This window comes from Fundulus heteroclitus, chromosome 16 (assembly GCF_011125445.2).
Source record: "Fundulus heteroclitus isolate FHET01 chromosome 16, MU-UCD_Fhet_4.1, whole genome shotgun sequence".
Classification (NCBI taxonomy): domain Eukaryota; kingdom Metazoa; phylum Chordata; class Actinopteri; order Cyprinodontiformes; family Fundulidae; genus Fundulus; species Fundulus heteroclitus.
The window spans coordinates 5,761,120-5,778,840 of NC_046376.1; the positions used below are offsets into that span (position 1 = coordinate 5,761,120).

General features: G+C 41.5%; 1 protein-coding gene across 2 annotated transcripts in view; it reads right to left on the reverse strand.

Annotated features, from left to right (window-relative positions):
• Positions 1–10,298: 10,298 nt before the first annotated feature.
• The window catches only part of rad51b (RAD51 paralog B), an 87,080-nt gene continuing 79,657 nt past the window's right edge, over positions 10,299–17,721 (reverse strand). For both annotated transcript variants that reach the window (XM_036148770.1, XM_036148769.1), the window contains exons 8-10: positions 12,144–12,273; positions 11,660–11,781; positions 10,299–11,593 (exon numbers count right to left, since the gene is read on the reverse strand). In XM_036148770.1, coding sequence (XP_036004663.1) covers positions 11,470–11,593; positions 11,660–11,781; positions 12,144–12,273 — 376 coding nt within the window. In that variant the 3' untranslated portion in view covers positions 10,299–11,469. The remainder of the gene's footprint in view (positions 11,594–11,659; positions 11,782–12,143; positions 12,274–17,721) is intronic.

Sequence of the window (17,721 nt, forward strand, 5' to 3'; positions counted from 1 at the left end):
CTCACATCTGGTCGATTTGTTGAAAAACCTCCTCCTTCCAATTTGGAGGAAAACACAGAGTCAGGAACCTGTAGGTTGGACCTGTTCATGGCCACCCTGAAGGAGTTAAACATCCCCGTGTCGTCAGTCAGTAATCTGCAAGCTCGTGACCAATACAGAGGCATGGCAGAAGCGGGTGTATTGGAGAAGAACAAAGATAAGCCCGTCATGAAATGTAAAGGAAAAATTGTGTTGTCCCCTAAATTCTCCGGAATAGACTTTGAGCATCCCACCCCTGAGAACGGCCGTGCTTGAAGCAAAAGACTCAACAAAACTCCTGCATGGTTGAAATTCTCACCCTAAAAGTCTGTATGAAATAAAAACTGGAGAAATTAACTTGTAATAAAGAAAACTTTAATGTTTCAAATTATTCATGTGTACAGTGTTTTTATTTTAGACAGGTTACAACTTGTAACAATCTTTAAACATTTGTAAAGAGCAGGTTCCGTGAATAAACGAACACGAAGCCCTATTTTTATTACAATTCTGATACTTTTTCACAAAATCAAATACCATGACATCATTTTCATTAACATCATTGTGGTAGGTAGCCAATATGTCATGCACTGAAAGCCCACAGGCTTTATGACACAGATAATAAACACAATGATGGCCGCACACGACGGATAGAGTGTCTTGAAGTTGACGATTATGATACAATATTTTCGAGGATCTATCTTTCAAAAATGTCACTATGCTTGGTGGATAAAATTCAAAATCAGGACTGAATCCATGAGTTGAAAAAGATGGCTTGATCATTCTCTTCCAAAGTCAAAGCTAGCCAGTGTTCTCCAGGCATGTGTGAAGGATGAGTGTTTACGATGAAATAGGCCGGTCCTTTGTACGTGCGCTTTAGCAGCGGGAGCTGATCAGATGCCCAGACGCCGTGAAATAAATCCCCCAGGAGATGATGCATCAAATTCTCGATTTCGTGGTTATTCATGTTTTTAATAAAAATCCACCAAGACCTGCCTTTTTGAGTTGATTTCCAAAATTGAATCGTAACATGCGTACACAATCAGGGTGGTCGTGTGAGGCAGAGGAACTCTGAACCTCATTTCCAGTCTCAAATTCCCATTACACACAGAGCGTCAGCGTCCTCGCTCGGGTTGAGATTAAAAACAAAAAGGGAGTAACCTTCGTTAAAGTCCTCTCGAGCGATGCTCAAAGGAAGGTCTTTTAAATGACGACCTGTAGCGGTGAACATGTTGTAATATTCCCTCACTGAAATACCATCGCTGAATTGAGGTTGAAACGCTTTGGCTGGCACCTGTCTGCCGTCTTTGCAGAGAGCTAAATATTCTACATCCATATGCTTAAAGTTGAAAGGGGACATGCGTCTCCTGCCTGTGAAGGCTTCGTAGTTCACCAAGCCTAAATGTATCTAGGTAGGGTACCCAAAAACAGATTCTCCTGTGTACATATCCTGGAATTTTCTGGGATAGAATATGTTTTCACGTTCACGCGGGAAAGTGGATATAGGGCGTTTCCTCTCATTAATGCAGAAGCGTGGCCCAACCGGATAGCCGGGGAGACTGAAACTTTTTTCACAAATAGAGAAGCCCCTAGAATTTTCAGTCGGAAGGTTGAATCACGAGGTCCCATCAAAGAGAATGCATCGCTAGCTCTGGTCAATTTAACTCTCATGTCGACAGAGTTCAATAGGAGTCTTTCGCAAAAGAATATATCAGCGTGAAGCGGTCCCATCAGGTGTAATTCCCTTGAATTAGCGGTGAATGAAGCTCTGCGGTTCATACCCAAGTTAGGACCGTCTGACGTAACAATAGAATCGATTGCTCCAGCTGTATCTTTGTAAAAGAGACCTGCGCTAAATTGACTCTTTAAAGTGTCTTCTGAATAATTGAGTAATGTTTCAATCATCGCCCTGTAAAAATGAGTCGCGCTACTCTGAAATTAATCTCCCAGAATAACGTCGCATTGACTGAACATTGTATTCAACGGGTAATTTATGAGTCCGACGGCTGCATCATTAGCCGGATTGCTCCCGTCTGCGTTGGTAATTTTTAGACGGACGTGCAGCAAGGTGTCGTTCAAATCCAGGTGTTTTTCTCCATCTCCGGGGATAAAGAACTCAATAGGCCCTGTGTCTGTAATAGCTGACACAGGTAGTATTTCGGTGTAAATCTTATCTTCCACAGATAGTTGAGTCATAGGGACCGTGAAAAGATCGAGTTCGGCCAGGGTACATTCTGATGATTTCTGATGTAAAAGAGCCATGATTGATTTTTAATGAAAATACTAAATCAGTTAAATATATCCTTGCTCGCAGCAGACTTCCTTCTCCTAGGCTTGCTGTTGCGAACTGGCTTGTTCTTCTTCCGCGGTGCGAGTTTATGTGAGCGCCAAACACGTTGCCCCGAAGGTCGCTTTCTAGCCCTTTTTGACAAAACCATAACCCCTGACACCTCCTGGTTATTCACACTTGTTATTTTGGTCATTGCTTTACCTATGACGTCTGAAGCAATGTTTGTGGCCGCCCTTTTCAGATGGGGTTTCGCTATTGCGAAGCCGGATTTAACTAGGGGCGATACGAAACAAAATAGTTTTGAAAAAATGGATCCAATCCCATGCCCGTACATAACGGGAGCGCCATAGAAACCTGGTAAAGCGCCCCCAACCTGGCTTTGGTAATAGGAGACGAAACGGTGTGGGTCTTCTCTCAGGAAAACCATGTTTTCTTGATTTTTTATTTATTTTTTTCCTTCTCACGTTTTAGTACGTTGCAACGTTGCTGGTGTGAATGATTGCACGGCTATGAATGATTCCGGCCGCAGTCGTGCGTGTTTTTTTATATCCACAATCTGTTTCACGTGAATGCTCGGTGTGAGGTCACAGGTCTGAAATGCAACTTCATGATGCACTTTCCGTATGTAAATTTCACCGGGATGTTCTGATCCGTTTTTATTTCAACTTGTATATTTTCAATGTGTTTCTTAGCAACAGGTAAATAGTAAGGATAATGGAAAGTTTCCGTTATAACATCCCCAAAAACACCTTGGACCTGGACGGTTCGCAATAGCGGTGCGTGAATGTCACCCACCATCTGGGAGGCAACAACGTCGTTGTAGAAATACAGATGGTAGAACCCTGCCTTAAAGTCTATAGGTCGAGGGGCGTGCCAGTGGTCTAATTTGACCCATTCTCCAGGTTCCGTGCCTAACATAAAGGCGATTGGAGCGTAAAAACATAGGTGGTTCTGGCCACCTGCTTGAAAAGTTAGCATGTTAGCAGTGCGGTTAACTTTGAAATAAATATCTGAATCTATCTTTCTCAGATGGGCTTCAATCTCTGTGATAAGCTGATTCAAATTAGTGTAGTATCCGTTTCCTATCTGTACACGTTGGACTTTTTCCTGGCCTGCTTTCCGCGATTCGAAATAGGCGTTTTCTGAGGGGACATTATGGCATGTATGTGGATAAGAAACCTCCGTCAAGGCCACTTGCCACTGACCTTTTAAGTTCATAGGTTTGGCTAAATCCACACGGAAACTCGATATGCTATTATCCTTAAAAACATTGAGGCTAGCGTTGGACGGCAGCGTCAGATAAAACCCCTGGTCCTCAGTTAAGCGATCCATGTTGCAATGTCACCCTTCCGGAGAGCAGCGCCTCGTTTTATACATCACAGAGGTCATCGGCTCTCACCCAGCTGCTGAATTTCTCCGGCCAATTTTTTCAATGTACTAAGACCTGTCTGACTGTGCTGACTGTCGGAATGTGCGTTTGTCTAATATTTCACCCACTTGATACATTTTGTTTTTTGACATTTTCACCTTTTGAAGCTCCTCAGCATAAAAAGAACCTCGGACGGGCTCTCCATCTAAATGTTTCAGCTTGAAGACGGGTGGAGATCGCTGTATCACTTCTGTAACTGTAAAGATTTCATCTGTGAAACTCAGTTCATATTTTTTGTCAAACACTCCACGCACTTTCGATATTCTGACATGATCACCCTGCTTAAACGCCATCTTGAGTTTTGTGCAGCGTTTGGAATTAGTCCCGTACAAATTCTGAAACACCTGAAAAACGTTAGTAACGATGACTTCCACAGGGGCCATTTTAATACTCGAATGATAGCTGTGGTTGTAACTTTTGACCAGATCCTGAAGCACGTTTACATATCGGAGAATGTTGTTTGCTGTGAAATATCTCCACATTCTTGATTTTAACGTACGATTAAACCTCTCAACCACCGAGGCTTTTATTTCACTAGCCGTGGAAAAATTTTCAATTCCGTTTTTATCCATTAACGCTTTGAATGATTTGTTGAAAAATTCTTTACCATCGTCAGTTTGAAGTCTCTTTGGAACCCCACTCTCCTTTAAAACAGACTCGAAAGCTGTTACGACATCGGACGCCGTTTTCCTTTTTAAAACTCTGACGTAGGCTCTTTTGGAGAATACGTCGATAACGGTTAATAAATAATTGTAGCCGTCGTTTTCTTTGGATAAACTCTGCATATCACAAAGATCTGCTTGAAACTGTCTCAGAGGCCTGGTGACAAACACTCTATTTCTAGGAAATCTTATTCTTGCTGGTTTATGTAAAGAATATGCATCTGTTCTGTTCTGATAAAAAGTCTCGGACCATTTCAATCGGAACCTTTTTCCCGGTTTCACTCTGCATAGCCCTCTGTAATCTATCTACTCCACCAAAAGAACCTGGGTGAGCAGGTGTGTAATATACACGCTTCATTAACTTTGCTTCAGCCATACCTTCCCACACACGTAGTGATGCTAAATGAAGGAGAAGACATCTGTATTCAAGTTTCTATATATTTTATTAACATAATCAAGAAAGAAATTACACTAATTTATTATACCACAAACTAATTGTAAAACAATCATTTCATTTCATATAAGAAAGAAAGAAAAGATGTAGAAAATAAAACAAACAGTTTTTTTTAATACAATGTCACTAGCTAATTTAATATATATAATATATATAAAGAGAAAGACAAGAGAAAACATGTATGCATTGGTTTCAAGACCCTCGCCAGTAATCGAAGGCGGCTAGAAGCTGATCTCTAAATTCGGAGCTTTCTTCAACGGCGTGACCAAATGCAACATTGATGGGGTCATACACCTGCTTGACCAGCGTCAATTCATACAGATATGCCTGTGTGACAGCATTAACTGCATCGTTGTCTTGATGAATGTTGCGTGCGGCTAGAAAGTGTTGAATGGCTCCGATGAAACACTCATTACAAAGCAGCGGCATTATACAATGGTAGTTGCTTTCAAAGAATCCATCCTCAGTATCGTCTAAGCATTCATGCTCTTTTTGACTAGGACGATCGTGAGCACACCCATAACATTTATCATACATGAACTTGTTGATGGCTTAGTACAAAAGATGGTACACCACAGTTTTCACCGCTCTGATGAAACCGAAGCGAATCCACCCATCGTTTTCATCGGCACCGCTCTCACCGTCTGGCTGGGTGTCCTTAGGTTGCGATGTGGGAGCTGAGGCCGCATCCACCTGGCTCTCAGATGGCGATGCAGGCGGTGAGGTTGGATCTCCCTGGCCGCAGGGGAGCTCTGAGTCATCCTCAGGTGGCGATGGGGGCGCTGAGGCCTGATCCGTCTGGCTCTCAGGGATTTGCTCCACCGCGGAGGCCGGATCTCCCTGGCCGCAGGGGGGCTCTGAGTCATCCTCAGGTGGCGATGGGGGCGCTGAAAGCCTGATCCATCTGGCTCTCAGGGATGTGCTCCACCGCGGAGGCCGGATCTCCCTGGCCGCAGGGGAGCTTTGAGTCATCCTCAGGTGGTGATGGGGGCACTGAGGCCTGATTCGTCTGGCTCTCAGGGATGTGCTCCACCGCGGAGGCCGGATGTCCTTGGCTGCAGGGGAGCTCTGAGTCTTGGGAAAGCGGTGGGGAGGCAGGAAGATCCACCGCTTGTGAATCTTCATCCTGGGTTGCCATCTGAGGTGGTGAGGGAGTAAACTCGGAATTGTCCCTCCTTAAAACAAAGATCTCTTGGTGTAGTTTGAGGCCTTCAGGGCGAGATCCGGTCCAGATCATGGTGTTTCTCTTTAGCGATGTGAGGATGCTTTCTCTGGTAAGAAGTCCTGTCAGCGAAGTTGCACAGAGTCCCGATCGGTTTGGCTGGTTGTATTTATATACTGAGAAGGGTGTGGTTAATGTTGAAGGGGGTGGTATTAGCAGTTGTGAGGGGCGGGTCTAAAAAGCGAGCGCTTTCTTGACCCCCAAAATGTCTTTCCAGTTGCGGCAGTCGCGAAGCAGTGTTGAAATCCGGTCTGGTATTCCGATCATCTTGTCACGCAGGGCATCAAAGGGGATGGTTAGCAATGTCCTGAAGACCCCACATTCTGAATTGTAATAATCCAGCATGAACATAACCGTCTGTGTTTTATCTTGAGCCTTTTTGAGACTTGCACGGAAAAACCATCGACCGTTAACCCCCGTCTTCGACTGCCAAGTAGCTGAGAAGATCCTATTTTCTGAATCATTGTCAATTTCATTCAGGTCGGTCAGCACTCGTTTGCAGCACTTAGCGGCGGGTGAATCATTGATTCCTTCCTCGACTTGTTGACGCGCCCGCTTGCCCCGTTTAGCTGCGGGTGAGGCCTTGATTCCGTCCTCAGCTTGCTGATGTGACCATTTGCCCCGTTTAGCGGGGGGTGAATCCGTGATTCCATCCTCGGCTTGCTGATGTGGCCGTTTGCCCCGTCTAGCTACGGGGGAGTCCTTGATTCCATCCTCAGCTTCTTTTCTCACAGAGGACCCTCCAGGAATAGGTTCTTGGGGATTTAGTCGAATGAAGCTGGTTTTTCGTTTCACCGAAGGGCCTGCTGCCGCATTCGCTTCTTCAGGGCCTAGTCTGCGAAGCATAATGAGTTTCAGAACAGCCCAATCGTTTGATGTCAGCATCCCCAAGGAGTGGATAGTTTGCAGCTCTTCACCTTCATCATCTATTTGATAGAGGTACATTTCCCCAGATTCATATTTGAAGACGTACCCCCATTTACCGCGGGCTCCATAGGGCTCCAAAGACCATTGTTCTTGCAGACGATGGCTCGGAGGCATCTTTAAAGTTCTGCATAAAAACAGCGTAGCCTTGTGAGGAGTATGCTGAGCTCGCCAAAAATCGCTCTGATCATGGCAAATCGTGACGGTGTCTCAGCGATAACGGGTTCATAGGTGCTTCTTCCGGACGCCATGTTGAAAAGTATTCATTCACTATAGACGCTGGAGAAAAGGGGTTTATATCATGAGAGAAGCGGTCGTGGGCGGGGTTGAAGGAGACTTCCGGGGGTGGGGCTTCTGCCGGAAGTGTGTGTGGGGGGGTGGTGGGGGTTCCGGAAATCATAAATCATATTTTTTGGAAGGAGGGGGGTGACCGGTGTCATAAATCAAAAGGTCATATACAGTTCATAAGGGCCATAAATTAACTTTTGACACAAGGTATATCCTATCGTTTTTTAGTGAGCCCAGGAGACTGGGTGTTCGTCAAAGTCGTCAGAAGGAAGAACTGGGCAACCCCAAGGTAGTGCTCCTAGCCACGCCAACAGCTGTGAAGATCACTGGAAGACCTTCCTGGATTCACCTCAGCCACTGTAAGTTACAGAGAGTGTTAAATACCTAAAAGGTTGGAACAGTGGGGAAGTCCAATTACAAAGGGGTTTGGTTTTTTAGGGCCACTCGTCTCAACGTCGGTGAAGAAATCAACTGATTCCTGTTCTTTAAAATCCAAGGTAAAATTAACATCTGTTAACCTAGCAAAAATTGGGTTCCCATGGACATGGGGCTTCCTTTGCATTGTGACTGTTGTGTGCATTATCTGTTTGCGTCCAGATCTGCTGAGTGGAAGAGGAAAGAGGTTCATCCACTCCACTGCCATGAAGATTTGGCTGGGAAATCTCCCAGACCATCACCCAGACAACTCGTGGCAGATGTATGTGACGATGTTGGCTGAAGAGAAGAACATGAGTAACTGCTACGTGCTAAGTGATGCCCAAATTCACCAGACAACCCACCCTGTATGCTAAGAGCATGCTGGCAGGAGACGGAAAGTGTTTCCTGAGGACTGCCCTCGTACCTGTGTTTGCACTTGGCTACATAAAAAAATAAATAAAAATAAAAATCGCATGCCGTGCATACGCTCATTGAATGGATCATACTGTGATGTGAAGTTATTTTCCACCTGCAACAACACCACCCGGATCTTCCCTTTCACCAAGAAAGTCAAAAACTACATAGGAAGCCTGAAGGCCCAGATGGATTGCGGTGATAAACATCCTGTGAGCATACAGCTTAGGTTAAAGCAAAAACAATCAGTTTGACTGAAAAAAATTTCAAGTCAGCCCATATATTCCCGAGCCGTGGACATCATGCCACATCAGTTACCTCACTTGCTTATTGTGCAAAGTCAACATTAACAAAATCTGGTAGGTCTACAATATCCATTGACCACTCCTGTATCTCTCCCACCTTTCAGCTTCAGAGCCTTGGTGTCATCCTGGAAAGCCTCCCATCCTCTCCTTCACTTTCCATATCACCTGGTTAACTTTCATCTCAGCAGCATCAAGTTCTTTCTTCACACTTTTGCCAAACTGGTTCACAGTCCACTCACTTCTTGACTTTACAATTTCAGCTCCCTTCCCTCCAGAAAACCTCCATAAACTGCAGCTAGTACAAAGACAGGAGCTTCGTCATTACATCATCTACTTCACTCCTGTACATTAACTCCACTGGCTCCCTGTCACATTCTATATAAATCAATCCTATGATCATACAAGGCCAACCACAACCATGGACAATGCAGGACACATAACCAACACTATGATGACGTCATATATTTCAATTTAACACAGATCGCACATTACAATAATCAGTTTTTCCAATTATTGCACAGCAATTAATTATCACACCTCATGAGTTTATAAAAAAAGGCATTATTAAACTTTTTTGAAGTCTAATAAAACGGTTATATTTTAGCCCTGACTGGTGACCTGTCCAGGATGTAATCTGCCCCCCCCACCTCCCCCCATTGCCCTGTTTCCCCATCAGATAGGGCTTGACGTAACACCTGTGCGGACAAGCGGGTATAGAAAATCCATGGATGGATGGGATGTTACATTTTTGAAAAGTTTAATAAAATTGCTCAAAGTTGATCAGAAATGAACATAACTTGCTTTTTAAGATGAACACTTTAATTAGAAAAATGTTATTGAACTTTGCATAAAGTTAAATATTGCTGTAGATAATCTTGGCTGCTGTAGCTTATCTCTCTGGCAGGTGATTTTGGGTTGAATAAAATGAGTCCATAGAACCACAGGAGGCTTTCTCAGCTGGTTCTAGTGCGAATGGCCACAGGTGGAAATAATTCATTAATTAACTGCAGGAGCAGCGACAGACACACTTACCGATGAAGATGTTGTCAGCTGTTCATTCTGCTGAACTTTATGACCTGCTGGTTTGCATAAATCCAAAGAAAACTTTGACCACTGCTACTTTCATTCATGCCATCTGAGGTCACTTTAAAATGTTCTCCCAAAAGTTAAAATGATGAAACACCGATAAAACTCAGATTGGCAGATGTCCGCTTCACAAAGACCCGCCCTACTCTCTTTCTAATTGGCTAATGTCGCGGCTCTGCCAGGTTTCATTGGATGAAAGCAGCTTCAGTTTAATACCTTACAGTCTAGACGGAACGTTTTGCACTCATTTTCCAAATGACGGAAATCTGTCGCAGCGACGGAGAACTTTAACCCCTGGCATACAGTCACCTTTCAAACCTGGCTGCAAGAAACTGAGCCAGGTACAGGGGTGCCAGGCTAACCTCGCTGATCTGTTTCCAAACTCCACGTTAACCCGGGACTACATAGCGTGGGCATCTATACCTACAGAAGGAGGATGGTTCCTGTGTGGTGGAAAAAACATTTACCCATCACTGCCCCTCAGCTGGTCAGGTGCATGTGCACCTGTGTTTGTTTCTGACCACACCATCATCATCTCAGCTCAGACTGTGACGGACTATCACTCCGCTAATAGGAAGAGAAGAGAGATCAGCTCCAGCTCAGGTTTCCAACCCCATGATCCCATATGGGGTTCCAACGTTCCCTCTGAACACAAGCACAGCGGATAAAATAGGACTTTCACTTTTCCCGTGGTTTGGAGTTGGTAAATCTATGCTGATGATTGAGACACTGGACTACAGAATGATGACCCTGGTGAACATGACAATGGACATCAATAAAGGACAAAACAAACAAGTGAAATGCGTTTAATGGTACTGCAAAACAGAATGGTTTTGGACATGTTAAGTGCTAGCCAAGGTGGCGTATGTGTAATGACTGGAATTTCCTGCTGTACGTATATTTCTGACGCAAATGAAACTCATTACTGAAGCTATGTCTGCTTTAAAGAATCTGCAACAAGCAATGTCCCAGGTGCTGTTACTCTAAGTATGGACTTCTTCTCCTGGTTCTTTTCAGGATCTTTGTGGCACCTCTTGCTGATAATAATGTTAAATGCTTAACAAAATGACAGTCTCATTAAAAATGCAAAATGCAAGAAATGAGTGCTCGAAGTAGGTGAAGTTAAGCTTCACCTACTTGGTGAAGTGGGCAGTTTTTGTAGTCGCTAGCACAGAGACAGAGCCGAGTGAGCGGAAAAAGCTGAGCAAGCTCACAGCTGGTGTTGAGCGTGGAAGGAGCTGGTCCAGTGTGCAAGCAGACACGGAACAGAGCATGAAGATTAGGCCGTTATTTTTGTGCCTTTGAGTTGAGTACATAGAATCCACGCCATAAGCGCTAGCTTTCTGCATTTCACCTTAAAGATGGTAACTTATGTTGTTTTGCTTTTTCACTTGTTTCTTGGGGCGCTTTTGCTAATAACACGTCTTCTCACATAGCCACCATAACTGGAAGACTCATAGTTAACAGCTTATCAAAGGATCCCCCACACACAGCTCAAAGTATTCAGATTTTAATGAGATTTAACTTAGTTCTGCAACATGTATAGAGAAAAAAAATAATGGACATAACAGCTTAAAGATGAACACATTAGAAATGTTTTAAATAAAGGTTTGCTGTTTTTAAGACAAAACCTTCAGAGCAGAAACACTAGACAAATGTATTGCCAGTTTGAAGTAATTTGGGCTTCACAGATGTTTGTACACAATTAGTATCTAGTTGGTGGTATTGGTCATACACTGTCAGAAAGTTTTGATCTAATATTACTATGCCTTTGCAGCAGACATTAAACCATTTTTGTTGTTGAATAGAATAAACTTCAATAACAAAATACCTCATGGTCTGCAGATAAGTTTGATCTACCTCTTCCTCTCAGCACTTGAACAGGACACCTGTCAAACCACCAAACCCTCATACTGATGCACCCCTTTGCAGTTCAAAAATTAGCTTCCTCTTCCAATCCAGCTCAGTCCTTGGCGTCCCCTACCCCATCAGCATTGATTGCGAACATGGCCTCAGCCTCCGGCAGGCAGGGAGAGTCATAGATTTTACAAATTCTGGTCTCTCCTCGGCCCTTCCTCAGGTATAGCCTGCACAGAGGAAAATAAGTTGGAAGGTACTCGCACTGAAGGATAAACACTGAGTCATAAACGTACCTTGTGGTGGAAGCATGTGCCAGAATGTTGCCACCAATTGGTTTCTTGGGATCTGATGAAAACATGGCTGACCCATCAACCTGTGCCACCACTTGGTTTGATATTACCACGGCAACCCCAAACTAGAAAGAGAAGACAACACACTTGTTTGTGCTATAACAGCTGCTTGGACATAAAGAACCTCAATGTGGCAAGTTTGCTCATATATTTCTGCACAGATGTGAAAGAATCAGCATCCGTCAACTGCATCAAAGCTCTCAGTAAAAAGGAAAACCTTCCTGTGCAGACAGATTTTTTTGAGCTAAAAGTTATTTTATCCTTACAATAGTTACAAAGTCATAATGCTCAGCTGCTGAATTACTTTTTATAGTCCTATGTATCTGCAATGAACATTGTTCATTGAGTGAGTTTGAATTTTAAGCCAAGTTTAAAGTTCCACTGTGGGAAAAAATGCTTTAGCTGGTGGGTGAGCTGCAATGCGTACCTCATCTGCTAACCGGAGCAACATGCGGAGGAACCGCCCCAAGTGTCCCTGCCTGGCTGACAGCTCCCCTCTCCCGGAATAGTCTGTTCTATACAGAGCTGTAGCACTGTCCACTATTAGCAGGGCATACCTGGAAAAAAAATATTCCGCCGTTATAGACTACAGATATTTAACTTTGGGCATCTGGGCCCATTTATACAAAGAATCCTAAGACCAAAGGTTTGGTCTTAGTGGCATCATTTTAGTAAAAATCTAAGAATTTCTCAAATTCTCAGATTTTTCTTAGAATTTACCTTGGTAAGATAAAATTTATTCACAAAGCACCCTGGCCATAAAAGAGCTCCTAAAGTGAAAATCTGTTAGTAGGGAGAACTTTTAGTGAGCCTAAGCAGGGAATATAGTAGAAACAGAGAGAGCTGTTTTGCTGATCTACCACCTAAACCATGGAGGAATGAGCACATAAACTTTAACAGTGTTACAATTATAAATATTTAGAAATGATAAACTTTAACCCATCTGGTCACTGAAATTAATATCCCTCTATGGTGATGATAAAGGTGCAGCTGTAGAAACAGTTTTGTTGATAAATAAATAGAAAAAATATCCCCTGGAATAAAAAAAACATATTAAAAAAATATATTACATAGCAATTTCAATATCACTTATACAACAAAATACTGTCAATAATAAACATTTTAAAATATTACTACTAATAATAATGTGATTTGTAACATACTTCACATTTCCAAGAAAACTCAAAGTGCTACAGTTAATTGAAAACAAATAATAAAATAAGAAGAGGGACATTAAAATGTAATTAAAATACACAAGTGAAAGTTTTAAAGCAATTACATAAAAGAAAACTAAAAGCAGAACAAACAGAATTGGATAAAGTCACATAAGAATAGACATAAATTCACACAAGATAAAGTACAGAAATAGAGATGTCAAAATTATTTAAAAATACTTTAGAAGTATAAACTCAAACTTTTTACTCAATTAAAGTATAAATGTAAAAGTAATTTAAGAAAAGAAAATACTATTAAGGACCCCCCAAAAAAGACAATTTTTTAAAGGCCATTATGAATATAATGTTATGTTAAGATTTTAAATGTTTGCAATAGGTTACATATTTCACCCACATATATGCCCATTGAAAATGAACCATTGTATTTCAATGCAAATATATCAATGAACGACAAATATGCATTACTGCGGCACATAATGCATATGTGCTTTTCATGGAGAAGGAGATCCGATGACTGGTTACTTACAAATATTGTAATGGTATAAAAAGTCAAAATTCAGAGACAAGGTAATTACGTTTTACTTTGCATTATTGGAATGTAAATAGAAATTAAAGCTTAGTTGCAGGAAACTACGATCGCAACACATATACGATAAAACAGGAAAAGATTTGTTTGTCCAGGGCAGGCTTTGTAACAATTAGTCATGTATGGTTCTCTTTAGTGGACAATGGCATAAAAATGAATGATTAAAAGTGATTAATCAAAACATTTTATTGACTGATAAATTCCTGATATGTACTATGTTCAGTTCTATATAATGTCAATTTTAACTTTGCATACCACTTTCTTGGAAAAACTCTTACAGATCCAACCAGAGGTATTCAAGACTGTGCTCTTCTAGGTCACCAACCTTCTCACTGGTGCTTGGTTGGCACATTTCGTTCATATTAGAGGGAAAGTGACCTGTTGAAACATGGAGTCTCCAGGGAAGCTTCTGGTGGTTTAACATTGAAACTGTCTTTTGAAGTGGATGATTTTCACCCCCAAACGCAGGGCTATGGCAATGCGAGAGATTTGGCAGAGGAATAAACAGGGAAAGTTTAGAATGGTTCCATAAGGGTTTAATACATTGATGGGACAATGATGTTTGTGCTTTCTGGTCCACTCATTACAACCAAAATAGAGCTTAAGGAAAATATAGTGTTATACCATTGAAGTATAGTGTTAACTGAGATAAACAGCATTCTATAGTGATGTTCTCTGGAAGTGTATTTTATTTCTGTTAATAAATTCTTGAACTTGAAGAGACGTTGTTACTCATTTATTCTATATGTGTGCAGAGTTTGAACACCAAACCAAAGAAGACCAGTGCTCGAATCATTCCTTTCAACTATAGTCCTAATATCAGCTGTTTGGGCTGATATTCAACAGACAATACCTAACAGACCAAGAGTTCTTTTATTAAACATTAAATAACTTAAACAGAGTGTAATAACACAACAACAGACACAAGTCCATTATCTGAGGCGATGAAAATATCATTAGTGAGGTCCACCAGTGCTGTTTCAGTGCTACGATGAGCTATGAAGCCTGACTGAAACTCTTCAAATAGGTCATTACTTTGTAAGTGTTCACATAGTTGATGACAGTTTCTGTCCACTTAAAAAGACAGAAACTGGAGAACTTTCTGGGGAAAACCTGGTCTGATCTGGAGAGACGGCATCCATCCTACTTTGGATGGTGCTGCTCTTCTTTCTATAAATCTGGCCGGATTTATTAGTCCTCCTAAATGCTGACAACCCAGGGTCCAGACCAGGAAGCAGAGCCGTAGTTTAACACACCTCTCTGCAGCTTCTGTACTGTTACCCATCCATTATCCTATTGAGATGGTGTCTTTCCCACGGCCAAAACTTAACAGATCAAAAACTTATCTAAAAAGGAACAAATCATAAAAACCTAATAAAAATCAATACGGTTCACCTTGAACCTAAAAATAAAACAATTAAATGTGGTCTATTAAATATAAGGTCCCTCCCTCCAAAGACTTTTTTAGTTAACGAATTGATTTCTGATAAACAGATTGATTTGTTTTGTCTCACAGAAACCTAGCTACAAAGGACTATGTTAGTATAAATGAGTCAACTCCCTCCAATTATTCAAATTTCCACATTCCCAGATCTGTGGGAAGAGGAGGAGGAGTGGCAACCATCTTTCAGTCTGATTTATTAATTAGTCCCAGGCCAATTAATAACTACAGTTCTTTTGAACATTTAGCCCTCAGTTTCCCTCATCCAAACTGCAAAGCAATAAAACCTCTTCTGTTTGTTGTTTTGTATCGTCCACCAGGCCCTTACACTCAGTTTTTGGATGAGTTGTCAGATTTCTTATCTGATTTGGTGTTAAATACTGATAAGGCTATTATAGTGGGTGATTTTAACATCCATGTTGACACAGAATGTGATAACCTTAGTGTAGCCTTTGAAACTATCCTAGATTCAATTGGTTTTAATCAAAATGTGCATAAACCGACACACTCTTGGCTCCATACTTTAGACCTTGTGCTGACATATGGCATTGATTGTGAAGAATTAACAGTATTTCCTCACAACCCTGTCCTATCTGATCATTTTTTAATAACATTTGAGTTTAATCTAACTGAGTTCTCCACCCCCAAAAGAGGGTTCCATTATAGTAGATCTTTATCGGATAATGCTGTATCAAAACTTAAAGAGTCTGTCTCCTTTTTAATATCCTCCGTATTGCAGAAATGCCCTGTAGATGGCAGCAATGTTGTTTCTTCCAATTCACAAATAGATGTCTTTGTAAACGGTATGACTTCGTCATTGCGTTCTGCATTAGACAATGTAGCTCCCTTCAAAAAGAAGGTGATTATTCACAGGGAGCTGGCTCCTTGGTTTAATTCAGAGCTGCGTTCCTTGAAGCACAATGTTAGGAAATTGGAGAGAAAATGGCGCTCTACACACCAAGAGGAATCCTACCTAATCTGGAGGGACAGTCTATTGTTGTATAACAAGACCCTTCGCAGAGTTAGAGCAGCATATTTTTCATCATTAATTGAGGAGAAAAAGAAAAATTCTAGATTTCTCTTCAGTACAGTTGCCAAACTTACCCAGAGCCACAGCTCTGTTGATCCATCCATTCCCTTAGCTCTTAGCAGTAATGATTTTATGGGATTCTTCATAAATAAAATTGATTCCATTAAAAATAAAATAATTGGCATCCTCCCAAACATGATTACCTCGTCCTCAGTAAGTGAGGCAACATTGGTAATGACCTACTTGAGGAGTTTCAGTCAGGCTTCAGAGCTCATCATAGCACTGAAACAGCTCTGGTGAAGGTCACTAATGATATTCTCATGGCCTCAGATAATGGACTTGTGTCTATACTTGTCCTGTTAGATCTCAGTGCTGCATTTGATACAGTTGATCACAATATTCTCCTACAAAGACTTGAGCATACTGTAGGGATTAAGGGAAAAGCATTAGGCTGGTTTAAATCTTATCTGTCGGACAGATTCCAGTTTGTTCATGTTAATAATAAATCTTCCTCAAACTCTAGGGTCACTTGTGGAGTACCACAGGGTTCAGTCCTTGGACCAATTCTATTTACTATATATATGCTTCCGATTGGCAAAATTATCAGACAGCATGGGATTAATTTTCACTGTTATGCTGATGACACTCAGCTATATTTATCCATAAATCCTGATGAATCCAATCAGTTACTTCGACTGCAGTCATGTCTTGATAACATCAAAAGCTGGATGACTTTAAATTTCCTGCATTTAAGTTCTGACAAGACAGAAGTTGTAATCTTTGGGCCAGAGTCTTCAAAAAATAAAGTTCTTAATCAATCACTTAATCTGGATGGCATTAACTTGGCCTCTGGTAATAAAGTTAAAAATCTTGGTGTTGTTTTCGACCAAGACATGTCATTTAAATCCCATTTTAAACAGGTTTCCAGAGTTTCCTTTTTTCACCTCCGACATATCGGCAAAATTAGAAACATTCTGTCCAGGTGTGATGCTGAAAAACTAGTCCATGCATTTGTTACTTCAAGGCTGGACTATTGTAATTCTTTACTATCAGGAAGTCCACAAAATGCAGTTCGAAGTCTTCAGCTGATCCAAAATGCTGCGGCAAGAGTTCTGATGAAAATCAACAAGAGGGATCATATTTCTCCAATTTTAGCTTCTCTTCATTGGCTTCCTGTTGAATCAAGAATAGAATTTAAAATTCTTCTTCTAACGTATAAAGCCCTTAATAATCAAGCTCCATCATATATCAGAGCTCTGATTACCCCGTATGTTCCTAACAGAGCACTTCGCTCTCAGACTGCAGGTCTGCTGGTGGTTCCTAGAGTCTCTAAAAGTAGAATGGGAGGCAGATCATTTAGCTATCAGGCTCCTCTCCTGTGGAACCAACTCCCAGTTTTGGTCCGTGAGGCAGACACCCTATCTATTTTTAAGAATAATCTTAAAACTTTCCTTTTTGACAAAGCTTATAGTTAGAGTGGCTCATGTTACCCTGAGCTATCTCTATAGTTGTGCTGTGATAGGCCTAGGCTGCTGGAGGACATCAGGGTCTAATTTTCTCACTCTACTGATTTCTACTGTTCTTCAGTCTACTGTTCTCCAGTTTTGCATTGTATTACATTGAAATGACTGTCGTCATTTCTGCTTTTAACTTTTTGCTCTCTCTCTTTTTCTTCATAGTAGGTACACCTGGTCTGGCGTTCTGTTAACTGTGACATCATCCAGAGAAGACGGCTCACCCGCTACTACCATCTAATGTAGAACAGATTACTAG